We start from the raw sequence: 20,127 nt of genomic DNA on the forward strand, positions 1-20,127 counted from the left end.
ACACTGGGGACGAGTCTGCTTTTGTCCCGATTTCCAAATAAGGCTTGGTTTCGTCTGACGCAGTTGAAGGGAGATCTGTGAAAAGGTACAATCAATCAATAAATCTTTATTGAATTTTTTTAATGTATATACAACAAGGGAGAAGCTGAAGCCAGAGGCTTAGTAGGCTTGGTCGGCAAAGTATGTAACATATGCTAGGACTTACAATTTTAGAAAACTTACAAACATGCACACACGCAACACACCCACCACACGAAATGTTCTAAGGTACCAAGCCAGTTTCTCATTGAACGAAGTGGAGAGAGGAAGCGAAGACTTGTCACTAATACGCGTGAAATTAAGGATTAAAGTGTTATTTTTTTTCTTTTCCATAACGCTTAATTCAAACGCGTTTTCTATACTAGGCGCGTATCAAACGCGTTTCCTGTACTAGGCGCGTATCAAGCGCGTTTCCTGTACTAGGCGCGTATCAAACGCGTTTCCTGTACTAGGCACGTATCAAACGCGTTTCCTGTACTAGGCGCGTATCAAACGCGTTTCCTATACTATGCGCGTATCAAACGCGTTTCCTGTACTAGGCGCGTATCAAACGCGTTTCCTGTACTAGGCGCGTATCAAACGCGTTTCCTGTACTAGGCGCGTATCAAACGCGTTTCCTGTACTAGGCGCGTATCAAACGCGTTTCCTGTACTAGGCGCGTATCAAACGCGTTTCCTGTACTAGGCGCGTATCAAACGCGTTTCCTATACTAGGCGCGTATTAAGCGCGTTTCCTGTACTAGGCGCGTATCAAACGCGTTTCCTATACTAGGCGCGTATCAAACGCGTTTCCTGTACTAGGCGCGTATCAAGCGCGTTTCCTGTACTAGGTGCGTATCAAGCGCGTTTCCTATACTAGGCGCGTATCAAGCGCGTTTCCTGTACTAGGCGCGTATCAAACGCGTTTCCTGTACTAGGCGCGTATCAAACGCGTTTCCTGTAATAGGCGCGTATCAAGCGCGTTTCCTGTACTAGGCGCTTAATTCAAGCGCGTTTCCTGTAATAGGCGCGTATCAAACGCGTTTCCTGTAATAGGCGCTTAATTCAAACGCGTTTCCTATACTAGGCGCTTAATTCAAACGCGTTTCCTATACTAGGCGCTTAATTCAAACGCGTTTCCTATACTAGGCGCGTATCAAACGCGTATCCTGTACTAGGCGCGTATCAAACGCGTTTCCTGTACAAGGCGCGTATCAAACGCGTTTCCTATACTAGGCGCTTAATTCAAACGCGTTTCCTATACTAGGCGCTTAATTCAAACGCGTTTCCTATACTAGGCGCTTAATTCAAACGCGTTTCCTATACTAGGCGCGTATCAAACGCGTTTCCTATACTAGGCGCGTATCAAACGCGTTTCCTGTACTAGGCGCGTATCAAACGCGTTTCCTATACTAGGCGCGTATCAAACGCGTTTCCTATACTAGGTGCTTAATTCAAACGCGTTTCCTATACTAGGCGCTTAATTCAAACGCGTTTCCTATACTAGGCGCGTATCAAACGCGTTTCCTGTACTAGGCGCGTATCAAACGCGTTTCCTGTACTAGGCGCGTATCAAACGCGTTTCCTATACTAGGCGCTTAATTCAAACGCGTTTCCTATACTAGGCGCTTAATTCAAACGCGTTTCCTATACTAGGCGCTTAATTCAAACGCGTTTCCTATACTAGGCGCGTATCAAACGCGTTTCCTATACTAGGCGCGTATCAAACGCGTTTCCTGTACTAGGCGCGTATCAAACGCGTTTCCTATACAAGGCGCGTATCAAACGCGTTTCCTATACTAGGCGCTTAATTCAAACGCGTTTCCTATACTAGGCGCGTATCAAACGCGTTTCCTGTACTAGGCGCGTATCAAACGCGTTTCCTATACTAGGCGCGTATCAAACGCGTTTCCTATACTAGGCGCTTAATTCAAACGCGTTTCCTATACTAGGCGCGTATCAAACGCGTTTCCTATACTAGGCGCTTAATTCAAACGCGTTTCCTATACTAGGCGCTTAATTCAAACGCGTTTCCTGTACTAGGCGCGTATCAAACGCGTTTCCTATACTAGGCGCGTATCAAACGCGTTTCCTATACTAGGCGCGTATCAAACGCGTTTCCTGTACTAGGCGCGTATCAAACGCGTTTCCTATACTAGGCGCGTATCAAACGCGTTTCCTATACTAGGCGCTTAATTCAAACGCGTTTCCTATACTAGGTGCGTATCAAACGCGTTTCCTGTACTAGGCGCGTATCAAACGCGTTTCCTATACTAGGCGCGTATCAAACGCGTTTCCTATACTAGGCGCGTATCAAACGCGTTTCCTATACTAGGCGCTTTTTGAAATCTGCTTCCAATTGTGAAAATGTTTCCTATTTGTTTCCTGTAAACATAATACACGTCGTTGCAGTAATGTTTATTAAAAATATAGTACAATTGTATTTACCGAGGCTATTGGCATGTTTCTACCACACAGACAGGAGCAAAAAATTGCAAAGCTCAAATTGTAAGGTCGTGTTAGCTTATATTTGCTTGATTTTTTGCATAGATGTTCCTTGTGTAATTTAAAACAAAATAAGCTTTAGTATTTTTGGTAGATAATCCGTTCTTGCGATATTGCAAATTGTAAGACTCTTGATTTGTTGAAAATTGGCCAATTTGGGCGAAATTTCTACTTTTTTCATGATCTATGGCAACTTTGCTCAATCATATCTCAAGAACAGATCATCTAACAAAAAATACTATAGCTTATTTTGTTTAATATTTTGCAAGGAACAAAATGTAAGCTAACACAACCTTACAGTTTAAATATTAGGGAAAAACATCTTTGGGGGTTTCATTTTTTTTCCGATTAGTTAACTTTTAACGCTAGCTCTTGAGTTCCCGCAAGTTTATTGGGATTTGTTAAAATGGAACGCCAGAAGGGGAAGGCTAAAAATGGAACGCTCAAAGGGAACGCTCAAAAGAGAACGCTCAAAAGGGAACGCTCAAAAGGGAACGCTCAAAAGGGAACGCTCAAAAGGGAACGCTCCAAGGGAACGCTCAAAAGGGAACGCTCAAAATGGAACGCTCGAATGGAACGCTCAAAGGGAACGCTCAAAGGGAACGCTCCAAGGGAACCCTCAAAAGGGAACGCTCCAAGGGAACCCTCAAAAGGGAACGCTCAAAATGGAACGCTCGAATGGAACGCTCAAAAGGGAACGCTCAAAGGGAACGCTCAAAAGGGAACGCTCCAAGGGAACGCTCAAAAGGGAACTCTCAAAATGGAACGCTCAAAGGGAACGCTCAAAAGGGAACGCTCAAAAGGAACGCTCAAAAGGGAACGCTCCAAGGGAACGCTCAAAAGGGAACTCTCAAAATGGAACGCTCAAAGGGAACGCTCAAAAGGGAACGCTCAAAGGGAACGCTCAAAAGGGAACGCTCAAAGGGAACGCTCAAAAGGGAAGGCTCCAAGGGAACGCTCAAAAGGGAACTCTCAAAATGGAACGCTCAAAGGGAACGCTCAAAAGGGAACGCTCAAAGGGAACGCTCAAAAGGGAACGCTCCAAGGGAACCCTCAAAGGGAACGCCCAAAAGGGAACGCTCAAAGGGAACGCTCAAAAGGGAACACTCAAAGGGAACGCTCAAAAGGGAACGCTCAAAAGGGAACGCTCAAAAGGGAACCCTCAAAGGGAACGCTCAAAAGGGAACGCTCAAAAGGGAACGCTCAAAATGGAACGCTCAAAAGGGAACGCTCAAAAGGGAACGCTCAAAAGGAAACGCTCCAAGGGAACGTTCAAAAGGGAACGCTCAAAAGGGAACGCTCAAAAGGGAACGCTCAAAAGGGAACGCTCCAAGGGAACGCTCAAAAGGGAACGCTCAAAATGGAACGCTCGAATGGAACGCTCAAAGGGAACGCTCAAAGGGAACGCTCCAAGGGAACCCTCAAAAGGGAACGCTCCAAGGGAACCCTCAAAAGGGAACGCTCAAAATGGAACGCTCGAATGGAACGCTCAAAAGGGAACGCTCAAAGAGAACGCTCAAAAGGGAACGCTCCAAGGGAACGCTCAAAAGGGAACGCTCAAAATGGAACGCTCAAAGGGAACGCTCAAAAGGGAACGCTCAAAGGGAACGCTCAAAAGGGAACGCTCCAAGGGAACCCTCAAAGGGAACGCCCAAAAGGGAACGCTCAAAGGGAACGCTCAAAAGGGAACACTCAAAGGGAACGCTCAAAAGGGAACGCTCAAAAGGGAACGCTCAAAAGGGAACCCTCAAAGGGAACGCTCAAAAGGGAACGCTCAAAAGGGAACGCTCAAAATGGAACGCTCAAAAGGGAACGCTCAAAAGGGAACGCTCAAAAGGAAACGCTCCAAGGGAACGTTCAAAAGGGAACGCTCAAAAGGGAACGCTCAAAAGGGAACGCTCAAAAGGGAACGTTCAAAAGGGAACGCTCAAAAGGGAACGCTCAAAAGGGAACGCTCAAAAGGGAACGCTCCAAGGGAACCCTCAAATGGAACGCTCAAAAGGGAACGCTCCAAGGGAACGCTCAAAGGGAACGCTCAAAATGGAACGCTCGAATGGAACGCTCAAAGGGAACGCTCCAAGGGAACGCTCAATTTAGGATGTAACGCAATTGGGTAGCAACTCCGTGCACATAGCCGTGTACCTGTCCTAGCCCTTGACAGAGCTTCTGATCCTCATAAACGCAAAATGGAGTGTGTAACTACAGTTTTTTTAGATTTCGTGTCAAACCCCTTAAACTGCGATTTCATTTGCACGTGCATCGCGCCTCGCCGATTAGTAATATTTAATATCTATTATAGTATTTGCAAACTAGAAGCATTGGTGATTTTCGCAGGCTTACAATGGGTTACTAAACAGGTTTCAATTTCAACCACGTTATTGTTGGGATTTTGTTTTTAAAAGGTCGTATACACCATCACTGTCCCTAGAAAACTTGTCATGTCGGGGGTAAGAAAAAATAAGCCGCTGAGGTTCAAGTTACTCATTTGACAGACGGCGGCGGCGGTGAACGGTCGTAAGCGCTAGAGGAGCGAAACCATTGCAAATACAGCCAGTTGAGGTAGGAATGCGTGTTTTATTTAATACCAACAAGCATTAGACATCTTTTTGGACTAAAGTTGCCCTATCGCCCGTGGTCTTGGGCTAAAACACTCCCCTTTTATATGCTCTGGAGCTTGTCCTGTTTGCGGTCCAACAGTAAAAATTGTTTTTCTTTATTGAATTATTTTTAAACTAACATTGGAACTTGGATTTTACGATATGCCTCGGGAGAAAGAAAATGCATCGTAAAATCGAGGCATCGTTACAAAGAGGCCCTCGATTTTACGATATAAAGGAAGATGCATTGAAAAAATATCGTTGTAGCGAGGTCGGGTTAATTATAAACAATAACAAAATAATATTGTAATTGTACTCTGTGAAAGACTGTTCAGTTTCTCTCTGCAAGACATAAATCTGAATTTAACAAGATCTGTCAAGTCAAAAAATCGATGAACTGTACTGTACGTGTGTGGTGTCAAAATTACGCTCGGGAAAACAGATTTGTATCGTAAAATCGAGAATATCGTTGTATCCAATATCGTAAGATCGAGGTAATTTCTTATACATTGCACTGTATTTCCGCCGGGAGAAAGAACGCTATAGCAAAATCGAGGTTATCGTAAAATCCAGGTTCCACAGTATTTTGAACTGGACCATTAGGGCAAACAAACCACTTCCGTGCCGCAGCTTTATAGTTTTGTGATTAACTCTAATTGAAATTACTTTTATCTGTTTATGGGTTAAATATGGTTACAAGATTTTATTCTTTTAATTATAAGGCCAATTCTATCTTTAGCATCACGCGCAATGAATCTCTTTTCTACCTTTTTATCCGATCCAAAACATAAGCGTCGATGCCCAAGTCCGGTTATTTCTATAAGACTAATCGCGTGAACTGTCTTTTTTGTTTTTTTGTTTTAGGTCTATTAGGGGTAAGATACTAGAGTTAGGAAATAATCGATTTTCACAGTCGGTTTGGTTCTGGGAAGTCAACCTGTCGACCATATTATTTTACAAACATTTTTTCGTTTTTTTTTTCTATAACTCAATTATTTTTTCCCCGGATACTGCGTCGTAGAGAGAGATGGCAAAACGGTGGTATTTTCCCGATACCACATCATTTACCAATGTGTAGTTCCAGAAAATTTTCTCCCCCCCCCCCCCCCCCATTGAGGGGATTGGAAATTCCGTGGGGGTGGGGGGTTCAAACGCTCAGAGCGGAGGGGGGGGGGGGGGGGGTAAAGCCTTTTTCCTTAACAGTTACTGTATTAATTTTTGTCCAGGGGGTTAGAAATTCCAGAGGGCTGGTGGGGTCATACCTCTGACCCTCTCAATAGGGGGGTATGGATATTTTCTTGAACTACACAATAATGTTATTAAAAAGACTTAAAAACAATAATGTTTTTCAAAAGACGTGAAACCGCACAATTGACTAAAACCGCAATTAAGCTTTTGCGATTGTCTCTTGCTGGAAAGTCATCCAAGACAGACTTAGCTTAGGGAGGAACTTTCCCTTTTATAGCGGAACCTCGTGATTAAGTCCCGTGATGCCAAACAGCGGAAGCTGGCGACCAATACGAAGGTTCGAACACCAAGTGATGGTTCTAACAGCTGTCTGATTGCACAACGTCCAAAATCTGGCCCAACATCCCACTAGAAATAGCGCTTATAGCCTGCTTGCAGGCGGTACTCGGTGTTATTATCGCGGAAAACCCTCTCCGTTCGATGATCGGGCGCCATCTTGTAATTTAGGCCGCGTGTTCCCTGGGGGCGAGCGCAAAAATGAACGCAGGGCAGCGAGTACCGCAAGCAGGTTATAGCGCTTAACATTGCGAAGTTTGTATAGGGCTTGTTCGGCGGCTTGTTTGGGCATTGCAAACTCGTACTTGCATTTTTTACTCCCTTGTCTTTTTGGTGTTTTATTAGCTACCATGACGACGGTTCAGTGTCTCGTTCTTTGCCTTTTCAGTCACCAACATGACCGAGCCAGTACTCTGTGGTGGCGTCTGGCTCGCTTGCGCACGTGAAAGTGGGCAGGCCTGGCTTGTAATAGCCGAATGCTTCGTTAGAATCCGAAATGTACCCTGGTGGCTTCATGTCGCAATTACCCACTCTGGGCTCGGAGTGTAGATGCCACCATCCACGTTTCTGAAAGAGCGCCAGGGTACAGTTTTGGCATTCATCTCCCTCGATGTTCACGTACTCCACAGTTTTGCAGAAATCAGCGTCCGTGAGACTTTCTTCCTCAATGATGTCAAACGAGGAAAGCTTTCCTTCCAAGTAGTCTCGGCTTTTAACGGCGTCTTTTCTCTTCAGGAACTGGCAAGTAACTCGGTAAGACACGGCGGTGGATCTCAAGTGCTGCATTTTGTCGAGAGAAAGACGGTATTTCTCGTGGTTGTCGGGCGAGGTCTCATCTACTGGGTAATTATCCAAAAAGGACTTTCTTTGGAAGTCTAAGTTGTGCTTTAATGCGTACGATTCGATCAAACTCCACGCTTTGGTGGGCGGCTCAAAATCGCAATACACGCTGAACTTCGTCTTATTGTCGTTTTTGAAGATGGTATGGACACCTGGTTTTGGTGGGGCGTAGATCTTGTACAAGTCATGACAGGACTTTGGCCAAAACTTCTCACACTGTTTTCCAGGGGCATTAGCCGGACAATTGCAGACGAACTTGGTTTTTGGGTGGTCGCACTTCTCTGTGCACGTGCCGCCATTCAGACAGGGTTTGGATAGACAGCAGCCATTTCTACAGACGGATGGGTTCGCCAAGTAAGATGCCTGAAGGAAACAATTTTAATTGTTAAAATAATGAAAAGAATCTAAAGGGTAAGTTGATCATTTTTCAAACTCTTACCGAAGGAACGACCTTTTGTTGTAGGTCGAAGTATATGTAGTCAGAATTTGGCTCAAGAGTTTTCGAATCCTTGTCTTCCTCCAGTAACTCGCATCCCGTACTTGACAACTGATACGACCTGCAGAGGCACTCATTCGCACACGCCGAGAAGCACCCCTGGGCATGACGGACCGTGCTGAGGTTCCTGTACGAGAACCCCACCAAATGCTGACCCTTTATGCCTTCATCAAGTGAAAACTTGCCTCCGTAGCAAACCCCCTGTTGGCAGTTTTGCGCGATCACGTGACCTCGGATGGAGGCAACCACGAGCACGATGGGAAGGATTGACATTGCTTCGCCTGAAACTAAACAGATTTAATTAGATAAGACCCCCCACCTTTTCCCTGAAAACAAGTCCCATAGCAAACACGTTTCGGGCAAAGTTGCGTGACTACGAAACCCGAAAAATGGGGAAATATTTTACTTTATTTTGTTTTAGTTCCTTCCTGTGTAGACTTAGAGCAACATGATCTGTTATGTTTTTGGCTAATTAATCTTTTATTAGCTTTATGTTCTTTGACAAACCTTAGTTACAGAATATATTTTCAATTCATTCAAATATTTGGCACATTTGAAAACAACGTTAATGACACGTTCATGGCTTGATAGTTTTCAAAGTTTTTTTGATTAAGGCAAGCTATTACATTAAGTTTTTACTCATTCTAGAGGTCAAAGCTTCTTTTGTGATGGCAAAGTTTTTTTAGCCTGCGCGTGAAGCCTTAGCTTCTTGTGGAAGAAGCTAAGATTCTTAAAAAGAAATGAAAACGTAAGATTTAGCTCTCACAGTGAATACTAAACGACTTATTGGATTTGCCAATGTTCGATACCAAAATAAAATACAAATTGTGCTATTTTCAAAATTCAAGACAAATTCAAAATGAAACATAGTGAATGACATATTCACCGTATGGATGTCAGTGGACGCTTTTTGCATTTCTTGTTTACCGTATGTTTTCTCAACACCTAAGTATTCTCTCAATTTCATTCATGGACTTGATATTATAAAGTTATGAAAACTTACCAATACTTTACAGTCTCCAAATCCTTCTCTTAAATGTGTTTAATGCTATTGGCTTGGGCACTGTCAAACGAAGTCACCTTTCTCATGAAAGTCATCAATTATTCACCTTTAGTTTAATTGGACCACCTTAAAACGGCCCATAATCTTGTTAAATTTTATATTTTAACCAAAATTCCTATTATACTCCGTCAAGAAACAAAATCGAGCTATCGAGATATAATATAACAATAAGGCCTAGATTAAACGGCGTGCCAGAGTCGCACCGTTCTGGTTCGGTAGAGGTTTCGTTCATATGCGGCTCCACAATAAACGCCGAACTTTTTGTTTGTTAACCCCCATGGGTATGGAGTAACATTATAGTCATTGTGCACAAAATACATGTTGCTTTGTCTTATGACGCTAAAAATGGAGGACAGAATACGAAGACTAGAAATGACTAGAAAAACCTTCTTGGTCAGAGCAATATTAGGAAGAGGAGAATGAATTGATTACATGCCGCAATAGATTGGATAAAGAAAAGGCGACGACTCCTGTGCGTCTTCTGTTTTTGTCATCCCTAATCCTAAAGGCTAAACACAACAAAAGCGGTTGTGAGGGGTTGTGCGCTACCGATCAGTCCGCCGGTTTAATCGAAATTCTAACTGGTTCAAATTGTTATGTTTTTGGCTAACTAATCTTTTATTAGCTTTATGTTCTTTGACAAACTTTATTTACAGAATATATTTTCAATTCATTGAAAAAATTTGGCACATTTGAAAGCAACGTTAATGACGCGTTCATGGCTTGATAGTTTTCAAAGTTTTTTTTTATAAAGGGAAGCAATTATAGAAAGTTTTTACTCATTCTACAGATAAAAGCTTCTTTTGTGAGGGCAAAGTTTTTCTAGCCTGCGCGTGCAGCCTGAAATAATTTTCTGGTTGTGGAGGAAGCTAAGATTCTCAAAAAGAAATGAAAACGATAATGGGATTTTTTTTACTATTTTGAGATTTAGCTCTCCCAGAAAATACTAAACAACTTATTGAATCTGCCAATGTCCGATACCAAAATTGGTGTTCAATTAAAGGGAACTTATTTCGGCTTACGATTAAAATACAAATTGTGCTATTTTCAAAATTCAAGACAAATTCAAAATGAAACAAAGTGAATGACATATTCACCGTATGGATGTCAGTGGACGCTTTTTGCATTTCTTGTTTACCGTATGTTTTCTCAACACCTTACTATTCTCTTAAATTCATTCATGGACTTGATATTATAAAGTTATGAAAACTTACCAATACTTTACAGTCTCCAAATCCTTCTCTTAAATGTGTTTAATGCTATTGGCTTGGGCACTGTCAAACGAAGTCACCTTTCTCATGAAAGTAATCAATTATTCACCTTTAGTTTAATTGGACCACCTTAAAACGGCCCATAATCTTATTAAATTTTACCTTTTACCTTTATTTACCTTGGACCACCTTGCAGTGCGACCAAGAAAACCGTGAACAACGGAAATATGTATGGAATGTTTGTTCTGACCAATAACTCGCGAGATATTCAGACAGTCAACTAGAAACACGTCTCAACTTGTCTCAGTGTCTGAATTCCCGCTGAATTCTCTATTTTAGGTGTTCCTGGTTGCGCTGTAAAACGGCCCATAATCTTGTTAAATTTTATATTTGAATAAAAATTGGAGACAATATCGAGGTATAATATAACAATAATAAGCTGTAAAATAACGTTATACACATTAAGTAAAGTAGACTTGAAATACAGTTCAAAGTTCCCGTGCAGCAAAATGTAATACAGTTCAAAGTTCCCGTGCAGCAAAATGTAATTGTAAAAGTGTAATAGTCAAGCCAGAACAAGAGAACAAAGACATTACAGTGTATTAGTACAAAATAAACTAAATAGTATTTCACGGGTTTTTGAAAACCACTCTAAGAAATAAAAAATGAAATACTGAAATAGAAAATAGATATGCAAATTGCCAACTCAATTGCATATCTATGAATTATATATTCATCCTCTAATTCATGAAATAAACTTAGTTGGGATATAAATATATCCGTCTGTGGTTTTTTTCTTCCTCGAAGCTCAATTTTACGAAGAGCGATATAAGTTTGTCTCTTGTTTTGTGTTTATATTAAGTATGTTAATGAGACAAAGCTAGACAAAGCTGGAAACTTCTGACTTCTTTTTTAAAAGTTAAAACGCCCATTATCTAACAGATTTTAAGCAGCACGAAAACACTGACACCGGTACAGAATGGGAGAGGGATGGGACTTTGCCCGAATTTTTTAAGCAATCCGCTAAAAATAAACAGGGAGAAATGATTTTTTGAACTTCTAATGTAACTCTCTTTACTCGGAAAGCATTCGCCCTTTAAAAATGAACAAAGACCCTGTTGACAAACATAATCCACTTCGTAATCCGAGCCCCACACCCCCAACAGCGCAACTGATAACTCCCCTTACAAAACAAACACACATAACGCGTTCATTTTCGTAATAAATCGATCGCGCGTTAAATAGGAATATATTCTGCCGTGATCCCTTAGATCGCGTAATTATCAGGCGCCAAACGTTTCATAATTCATTTTCGCACTATAGTATCAATTTGCAAATCAAGTTATGCCAAACTATCTGTGCAACTATTAAATAATCATTGCAAGTATACAAATTCACAAGAGTATGCAAAAAACTTTGCTAGTAAGTAAAGATTCCGTGATTTTACAAATTCCATGCAAGTATAAAAAAAACATGCAAGTATAAAAAAAAACATGCAAGTATACAAAATCCATGCAAGTATACAAAACCATGCAAGTACAAAATCCATGCAAGTATACAAAATCCATGCAAGTACAAAATCCATGCAAGTATACAAAATCCATGCAAGTACAAACATGCAAGTATACAAAATCCATGGAGGTATACGAAATCCATGGCGGTATACAAAATCCATGCAAGTATACAAAATCCATGCAAGTATACAAAATCCATGCAAGTATAAAAAAATCCATGCAAGTATGCAAGCACCTGTAAGTATAGGTAAGCACCTGTTAGGGGTGTGGGGCTCGGATTATGAAGTGGATTATGTTTGTCAACAGGGTCTTTGTTCGTATAACACCCGAATGCTTTCCGAGAAGCGTATCTGATATCTCCGGGCCAGTAATACGAAGAAAGACCCTCGGAAGCGAGTATTTCGGGATGGAAACAGGAAAAATTCTACCCTGGTTCCAGAGCCTCGAACGTCTTTCTATTTAGTGGCCAGCGAGCTTGAGACGAGTTTTTTTACCCTCGTCTTTTTAAAAGCTTTTAAAAAAGCTCGCTGGCCACGAGGAACCGGAACCAGGGTAAAAAAAGACCCTTGATTTTGACTTGGCGTTGTAAAGAAAAAATCGAACACAACCGCAATAAGTACAAAGCAAAGTAGTACTACTTTTCTCAAATCTATTTGCTTTTATGATATAATATAGGGAAATATCATCCTCGGGGACCCAGGGCATCGCGGAGATCGGGCACACAGGGAGCGCGGCAGAAAGAAAGTTTCTTGGATGGGAAAATATAAATGTTGTTAAAAAACCAAGGTTAAAATTACGCCCTTAATCTACCCTTAGATGCATAAAGTACGCTTTATATTAAACGTTTGTGTGGGTGAAAACGAGTTTTGTGGCATAATTTTATTGATGCGTTTGATCACCACTTTCATTGCATGTGGTGGCTCCTAAAAGAGCCGTTGGTTTGTGTTGACTAGATAATTTAGCCGCCGAATCCGTACAGGGTTCGGCCTTGTCGCTTCAGAGCGTAGACTACGTCCATGGCGGTGACAGTCTTGCGCTTGGCGTGCTCGGTGTAGGTCACCGCGTCACGGATAACGTTCTCAAGGAAGACTTTGAGAACGCCACGGGTCTCCTCGTAGATGAGGCCAGAGATTCGTTTGACTCCACCACGGCGGGCGAGACGGCGAATGGCGGGCTTGGTGATGCCCTGGATGTTATCCCGAAGGATCTTGCGATGACGCTTCGCGCCTCCCTTTCCTAGACCTTTTCCCCCTTTGCCGCGACCAGACATGTTGAGCCCTATGTAATATTCGTAAAATGCTTTGTTGATGGGTGCAATCCTTTATATAGACATTTTGCGGCCCTACAAGGAAACATGGTTTTCGCTCTCATATTGCGTCAGTGTTATCCGAAAGGTCAACTATGCGCCTCTAATTTACAAGTCAAATCAACAACGATTTCGATCCTATCGTTGTTCGACACGCGCTTTCAACTCGCAGTAAACAACCAATATCTCTTCTAATTTATACTTGATCTATGATTTTACTTCGGCGGAAGGTACAAACACAGTGTGTCTGTTGGACAGATGTACCTATTTTGAGTTGTTATGCATATCTACCAAGAGATTTCGGGAAAACACTGCAGTGAGAAGCACAGAAAATCTTGGCGCCATTTGTGTAGACAAAAGGAACCAATCAGATGAAGAGAGATCTAACCAATCAGATTCTAGAGCGGCAAGCATAAAATTCGAATCCAACGATCATTTGGATTTTATTGCACTCCGAGAAAACTCGTTGCAAAGATATAATGGCTCGTACCAAGCAAACTGCCCGTAAATCTACCGGAGGAAAGGCTCCCCGTAAACAACTCGCCACCAAGGCAGCGCGTAAGAGTGCTCCTGCCACCGGTGGAGTGAAGAAGCCTCATCGTTACAGGCCCGGTACCGTCGCTCTTCGAGAGATCCGTCGCTACCAGAAGTCGACCGAGCTTCTGATCCGCAAGCTGCCATTCCAGCGCCTGGTCCGTGAGATCGCTCAAGACTTCAAGACTGACCTTCGTTTCCAGAGCTCCGCCGTGATGGCTCTTCAGGAGGCTAGCGAGGCTTACCTCGTTGGTCTGTTTGAGGACACCAACTTGTGCGCCATCCACGCCAAGCGAGTCACCATCATGCCCAAGGACATCCAGCTTGCCCGCCGCATTCGTGGCGAGAGAGCGTAAACAGTTCCTCGCAAGAACACAATAAAACGGCTCTTTTAGGAGCCACCACATGTAATAAAGTCTCTAATCCATGCTTCTTTAGTTTAACGAAATAACAAAGTATGCAAATCCTTGTATAAATGATAATCGTTGTTTCCCGGTTTTTTAACAGATAATGCATCCACAATCTATCGGGGAAAGTAAATGATTTTGTGCAGTTTTGCGAATAGTGAGCACGAATCACCGATGGAAAAATGGTGGGTTTAAATGTTCATAGGCCAGGATCTCAAAAGATAAGCTTCTTTATTTCCGTATAAACAATTGTAATTTTCGTTTGATAGGGCCTGAATTCAGGTCCTGATTTATGGAAACTTTTGGCAGTGTTCAATGGTTCTTTTCTCTATTACGCTTCGTTATTAAGGGATGAATTCTTCAAAGCTGGTATAAACAGATAGAGTTGACCAGACGAGGGGCTCCTCTCAAAATAGGTCATAATATTTATAGTATTTTGGTGAGAGCGCTGGAATTGATACTATGATTTATTGAGGACACGAGATACAGATAAAGTGCATGTGGCCTTGCTTTTATAAATGTGGATGGTTCCTAAAAGAGCCGTTTGGTTTGTGTGTGTAATAAAGCGACTTTAGGCCGCTCTACTTCTTGGCTGGCTTTTTGGCGGCGGGTTTCTTGTGAGATGTGATTTATTGAGAGCATGAGATGCAGATAGAGTGCATGTGGCCTTGCTTTTATAAATGTGGATGGTTCCTAAGTGCCGTTTGATTTGTGTGTGTATAATAAATGACTTTAGACCCCTCTACTTCTTGGCTCGCTTTTTGGCGGCCTATTTCTTGAAAGGTGTGATTTAATGAGAGCATGAGATGCAGATAAGAGTGCATGTGGCCTTGCTTTTATAAATGTGGATGGCTCCTAAGAGAGCCGTTTGGTTTGTGTGTGTAATAAAGCGACTTTGGACCGCTCTACTTCTTGGCTGGCTTTTTGGCGGCCTTTTTTACGGCGGGTTTCTTCGTTGCTTTCTTGGCGGCCGGTTTCTTGGCAGGCTTTGCCGCAGCCTTCTTAGCGGCGGGTTTCTTCGCTGCTTTCTTGGCGGCCGGTTTCTTAGCAGCAGGCTTTTTCGCTGCCTTCTTGGGGGACTTCTTTGCTGCAGCTTTCTTCGGGGACTTCTTGGCGGCGGGTTTCTTGGCAGCCTTGGGTTTCTTTGCTACTGGCTTCTTCGCTTTCTTTGGTTTCTCAACAGCAGCCTTGTTCAGTTTGAAGGAACCAGAAGCTCCTACACCTTTGGTGTGCACTAGTTTTCCCTTGTCGCTCATGCGCTTGAGCGCCAGCTTAAGATGGACACCAACGCCGTCTCCGACCTTGTAGTTGCCCTTGATGTATTTCTCGATGGCCTGGCGGGACGATCCGTTGCGTTCCTTTAGGGCGCCGATGGCTGCTACGACCATATCAGAGTACTTTGGGTGCTCTGCAGGCTTGGCTGGCTTCTTAGCCTTGGCAGGTTTTGCTTCGTCTGACATTTTGAATTGTGCGTTGGATTGTTCTCGGTGCGATTGCTTGCGAATATAATATTGATGTTTGCGCGCCAAACGGCAAAATACATTCAGTATCACCGGACCCCCGAGGAGCCAGTATAGACACCAGCTCGAATAAGATGGCGACCAAAGAGTGTGTTTCTTTGCTTTGTTTATCGTCTCAAAACTTCTTCCTTTTTTTAAATATTAAGATGTTACTGTTACAGATTGCACAAGCAATACCTTATACTCACACCAGATGAATTTTATACTTTTCTCTTATTATTTTAAAAAGTTATTAAGCAAAGTTCAAGATAGTTTGACGATCATGTTTGCATAATGTCTAAGGAAAATCTAAATATCTTTGCCAAAAAGGTTATTATCATTCAAATTCTAGCCTCATCACATTATTTTCTTATCATTTCATGCATCAGAGATAGGATTGCGTTTTAGGGAATATAGTTTCTCGTCATTTCTACCAATTTTCGATAACACATAGAAACGTCTGAGTGATGGCTCTAGTCCGCGTTTCCCGCTAAAAATCGTTTGTGAAACTATCTCTATGGTCTCCATTACACTCACACGAAACTTTATGATATGATTCACAACATTTAAAGGGAATTCCTTGGTATTATTTGCCTTGCATGTGTATGCTTTTCTGGATAATTTTTTTCTAGTTTCTCCGCATGCTTTTCTGTTCGCATTCAACAGTTGAACATTTCTGGTCTCGGCCACAAGTCTTCTAATGGAGAATTCATGACTCAATCTAAACTGAGTGTTTTGAGAAATTTAAACTTAAATGAACCAGTGCGATCTACTAATTTAATGCAGAGCTCGAGAATCGACTTGAACTAAACTTCTTCGATTGTTACTTGAAACGTGAACGAGTGTAATACTGTATTCAACATATTATGACCGAAACGGTTAATCGACAAACACATGCGCTACCTTATACTGCTTCATTACATTTTTACTTATCTTGCATGTTCGACAGCAGAAAATCTAAATCTATTTTCTTGCGCATATTAGAGTTTATGCAAGAATTAGAAATCAATAAATTAAGTGAACCGGATATTGGCGCCAGAACACTTTGATTTATGGATGTCAGTGGGACGAATACTTCATTCACGCTTCAAAGAAACTTAATTTCTAATAATTTGCTATTACACGATAAAAGAAAGACTGACCCCGTTTTTTACTTTTGTGAGGGTTGGGGCCTGTAAATGTTCGTTTTTTACTTGATAGCAAACCGCCTCATGTCTAGTTTTCTCTCTAATGAGTTTGGATGAGTTTACTGTCCTGCACCGCGCAAGTTTTTATTAGTGCAGCGCACGACAGGGCTACATTAATCCCAAGGACAAAGATGTTAGGGAGATCGTGATATTTTTGCACACTCGACTTTTATTTCTAACAGGCATAGATTGCATGAGGCGCAGTGACTTTTGTGTCATTTGGGTGGCTCCTAAAAGAGCCGTTGTTAGGTTTGTGCAGCACGGATTGCGCCGTTTACTTGCTGCTGGTGTACTTGGTGACGGCCTTGGTTCCCTCGCTCACGGCGTGCTTGGCCAGCTCACCGGGAAGGAGCAGACGAACGGCCGTCTGGATTTCCCTGCTCGTGATGGTGGACTTCTTGTTGTTATGACAATGTCTGGTCGTGGTAAAGGCAAAGCCAAGGGCACCAAGTCCAAGACCCGCTCATCCCGTGCAGGGCTTCAGTTCCCCGTCGGTCGTATCCACCGTCATCTGCGCAAAGGCAACTACGCCGAGCGTGTTGGTGCTGGCGCTCCGGTCTACATGGCCGCCGTGCTCGAGTACCTGAGCGCTGAGATCCTCGAGTTGGCCGGCAACGCTGCCCGCGACAACAAGAAGACCAGGATCATCCCCCGTCACTTGCAGTTGGCTGTCAGGAACGACGAGGAGTTGAACAGGCTGCTCCACGGTGTCACAATCGCCCAGGGTGGTGTGCTACCCAACATCCAGGCCGTGCTTCTGCCCAAGAAGACCGAGAAGAAGGCCAAGGCATAAGCAGTTTCTGCTGCAAAAATAACAACGGCTCTTTTAGGAGCCACCACATGACACAACAGTCATGGCCGCATCATGCAATCAACCCCTTTCTGTATAAAACTTCCTTACAATCATGATAGTTCTTTTTCTTCAGCGCATAGACCTTTTCCCGCCATTTTTTCTCCATGTTAAGTGTAGACTTCTTTGTTACATATGTGGTATCTGATATTATGATATTTTGAGCATGACTATTTATGTAGCCGGTTTTTAGTGAATAAATTTTGACATAGTAGGCGATGTTTGGGCACCCAGATTGGTCTAGTAACCCTAAATTTCAAATTTTTACTCACTCTTACAAAATCAGAAGGAATTGTCAGTAGTTTTAAACTGAGCTAGAGTAACTTGAAATATCATGGTTTAAGTTCTGATAGGTCTAGGGTTGTACCCCCTCCCCCCTTATGAGAAAAAAAAAGTTCATATCAATATAGAGTTACCTCGTTTTTTCGAGTACCACCCATTAAAGAAACCCTGGATCCGCCCACCCAGCAAAATTTATTAAAAGTAGGTCCATCTTCTAAGGAAGTTAAACTATTGTTATCCAAGTCCAAGTTAAGGTACTACCAGAGGCTATTTCCCAGAAATTGTTCACCAAGTTTGAGCTGTGGTACTGAGCTGTCCTTTGAAACTTCAGGACAAGTCAGGGCCGTAGCCAGGATTTTGAGGGGGGTGGTTCGTTTTTCCATTTGAGCAGACCAAATTTCCAGTATACCCTCTCCTCGCCTTATTAGATAAGGCAATCAATACTTCATATAAATTCAATCTTGTATCTAAAATGTTATTTTAATAGGGCGCTTTTTAACATATAGCGATAATTAAAAAAAGATAGTTAATTTAAAAAGATTTTTATAGTTATCTTTAAGACATATTGATGTGCACGGTATATCCAGCCAACGCAATATTTTTTTGTTTGCTCTGAGCGAACCTTCAAGCCGGGTGTGGGGGGGTCCGTCCGAACCCCCTGGCTACGGGCCTACAAGTTTAAGAAGTTATTCAGGTTTATAGGTAAAATATTTACGAGTCCGTGGGAAATCCATGGGAAAATGCGAAATCTAATACCCTTCGTGGCGAATTTCTCCCCATTCAAAATCGGGGGAAGACATCTGTTTTGGTCTGCTTTTCTTTTGTTGTTGTAAATTCTGCTAAAAAATAGCCAAGGTGCTATGGTTAAATGACCTACAAGTTCTCATCACGGTAATAATACAATGAATCTTCCCAGCATCTTTTATATGTTCTGTTTCCATATTCTTGTTTCTGTCTTGAAAACCATGATTCTTTCCACCATTTTTCCAAGTCATATTTCTCTAAAACTTCATACAAGTTTTTCCAAAACAAAATAGCCATATGGTCAACTTCTGTGATTGGTTTATCAAACGCTTTAGCTTCATTCCTGCTTGGACGACAAGTCGCGGACCAAGGTTTAGGTGGAACGCAACATGCAAAGTGAAATGCTTTCATTGGACGATAGATGATTCGCCTGACATTATAGGCATATGGCAGGGCAGTATAAAGACCTTTATCAGCGTAATAATGCCAGAGCAAAACTTGATCATTAGCGCAATGGTATTTCCCAGTGCCAAACCATAAATCCATGATTTCCTTTTTTGATCTATTTTCTGGACGAAATACCAACATCCCTGCATTGAAACATGGGTCCAGAACTCCTGGCCGAGAGCAGACAGAAGCTGCGAATTCAGAATCCACATCAAATAACTCATCAATGTTTGTCATTGGCATGTAGTCTGGATCCAGGTAAACAATTTTTGAAAATTGTGTAAATCCCCACGCATGGAACCTGGTATGTGTCCCAATATAGCCTTCATGGGTTTCTTTCTTTCCTAGCTTCCTCTGTAGCCAATCACAGTCCAACCGTTCATGCTGCTGCACTTCCCATCCAACTTTTCTAAGTGCTTCCCTGGTTTGAGAAGTGACATCTTCAGATACGAAAGCAATCATGTTTTTCTGGCATGAGAACTTTTGCAATGAATACCCAAGCACTAAAGCTGGTAATGCAAAGTCGTCGTTCACCAAGGCTGTTAACCACGCAAATTCTTTTTGCGATTTGATACCTTTTTCTTGACAGTAACGTTGGCCAAAGGCGCTCTCAAGCTTATACAACTTCCATTCCTGTTGAGCGAGTTCAAAGTCATTTTGTTGTAGTCTCTGCTCGTCGACTAAGATCTCAGAAATGATTTGTCTTGTGTAGGCTATTGAATAGGTAATCACGAGAGGACGGAGGTAAATCACGATCAATAATGTAGCCAAACAAAAAAGAGGAAATATGAAAATCAATTTTGACTTTGGAACGTTTAACATTTTGAAAAATCACTCCATTCGATCTTGTAGCTGATTGTGTTTCTCGATAAGATATTCCTTAGAGATATTCAGAATTCAAAACTCCACCATTATTGTATTTTAAGCAATTAAAAATATCTAATATTACTAAAAATTAGAATGGAATGACAAACCTTCAATCTCAAGCACGCCATTTTGCCTGAAATTTTCTAATCACGTCCCATTCGACGCGGTCTTCCTGTGTATGACGTCACCTTTTGACGTCACCTTTTGTTTTTAAAATTCAACAAAACAATTTTTAGC

At 42.2% G+C, this 20,127-nt stretch overlaps 7 protein-coding genes across 8 annotated transcripts; 3 read left to right on the top strand and 4 right to left on the bottom strand.

The window, feature by feature from the left end:
- The first annotated feature begins 2,956 nt into the window (after positions 1-2,956).
- On the top strand, positions 2,957-4,639 carry LOC125557114 (pre-mRNA-splicing factor 38B-like). The gene has a single exon (XM_048719421.1). The coding sequence runs from the start codon at positions 2,957-2,959 to the stop codon at positions 4,637-4,639; it is 1,683 nt and encodes a 560-aa protein (XP_048575378.1).
- Positions 4,640-5,076: 437 nt separating this feature from the next.
- On the bottom strand, positions 5,077-10,559 carry LOC5520645. Of its 2 annotated transcripts, none has more exons than XM_048719981.1 (3): positions 10,257-10,559; positions 7,923-8,266; positions 5,077-7,846 (listed from the first exon to the last, which is right to left on the bottom strand). In XM_048719981.1, the coding sequence occupies exons 2-3, from the start codon at positions 8,250-8,252 to the stop codon at positions 7,028-7,030; spliced, it is 1,149 nt and encodes a 382-aa protein (XP_048575938.1). In that variant the 5' UTR covers positions 8,253-8,266; positions 10,257-10,559; the 3' UTR covers positions 5,077-7,027. The 2 variants fall into 2 exon arrangements, with proteins under 2 accessions (XP_048575938.1, XP_048575937.1); XM_048719980.1 differs by lacking the exon at positions 10,257-10,559 and adding an exon at positions 8,983-9,440.
- Positions 10,560-12,631: 2,072 nt separating this feature from the next.
- On the bottom strand, positions 12,632-13,054 carry LOC5520532 (histone H4). The gene has a single exon (XM_001640306.3). It carries the CDS (start codon positions 13,035-13,037, stop codon positions 12,726-12,728), a length of 312 nt encoding a protein of 103 aa, XP_001640356.1. The 5' UTR covers positions 13,038-13,054; the 3' UTR covers positions 12,632-12,725.
- A 467-nt stretch (positions 13,055-13,521) lies between these two features.
- Positions 13,522-14,035, top strand: LOC5520529 (histone H3). The gene has a single exon (XM_001640419.3). The coding sequence runs from the start codon at positions 13,553-13,555 to the stop codon at positions 13,961-13,963; it is 411 nt and encodes a 136-aa protein (XP_001640469.1). The 5' UTR covers positions 13,522-13,552; the 3' UTR covers positions 13,964-14,035.
- Positions 14,036-14,467: 432 nt separating this feature from the next.
- Positions 14,468-15,556, bottom strand: LOC5520528 (histone H1-delta). Its single transcript, XM_032365679.2, has one exon. The coding sequence runs from the start codon at positions 15,472-15,474 to the stop codon at positions 14,920-14,922; it is 555 nt and encodes a 184-aa protein (XP_032221570.2). The 5' UTR covers positions 15,475-15,556; the 3' UTR covers positions 14,468-14,919.
- Positions 15,557-16,266: 710 nt separating this feature from the next.
- On the top strand, positions 16,267-17,544 carry LOC5520527 (histone H2A). Its single transcript, XM_048719985.1, has one exon. The coding sequence runs from the start codon at positions 16,894-16,896 to the stop codon at positions 17,491-17,493; it is 600 nt and encodes a 199-aa protein (XP_048575942.1). The 5' UTR covers positions 16,267-16,893; the 3' UTR covers positions 17,494-17,544.
- Positions 17,545-18,656: 1,112 nt separating this feature from the next.
- LOC5520638 (glycogenin-1) lies at positions 18,657-20,056 on the bottom strand. Its single transcript, XM_048719982.1, has one exon. It carries the CDS (start codon positions 19,843-19,845, stop codon positions 18,706-18,708), a length of 1,140 nt encoding a protein of 379 aa, XP_048575939.1. The 5' UTR covers positions 19,846-20,056; the 3' UTR covers positions 18,657-18,705.
- Positions 20,057-20,127: the final 71 nt, after the last annotated feature.

Source organism: Nematostella vectensis, chromosome 12, assembly GCF_932526225.1.
Source record: "Nematostella vectensis chromosome 12, jaNemVect1.1, whole genome shotgun sequence".
Taxonomy (NCBI): Eukaryota; Metazoa; Cnidaria; class Anthozoa; order Actiniaria; family Edwardsiidae; genus Nematostella; species Nematostella vectensis.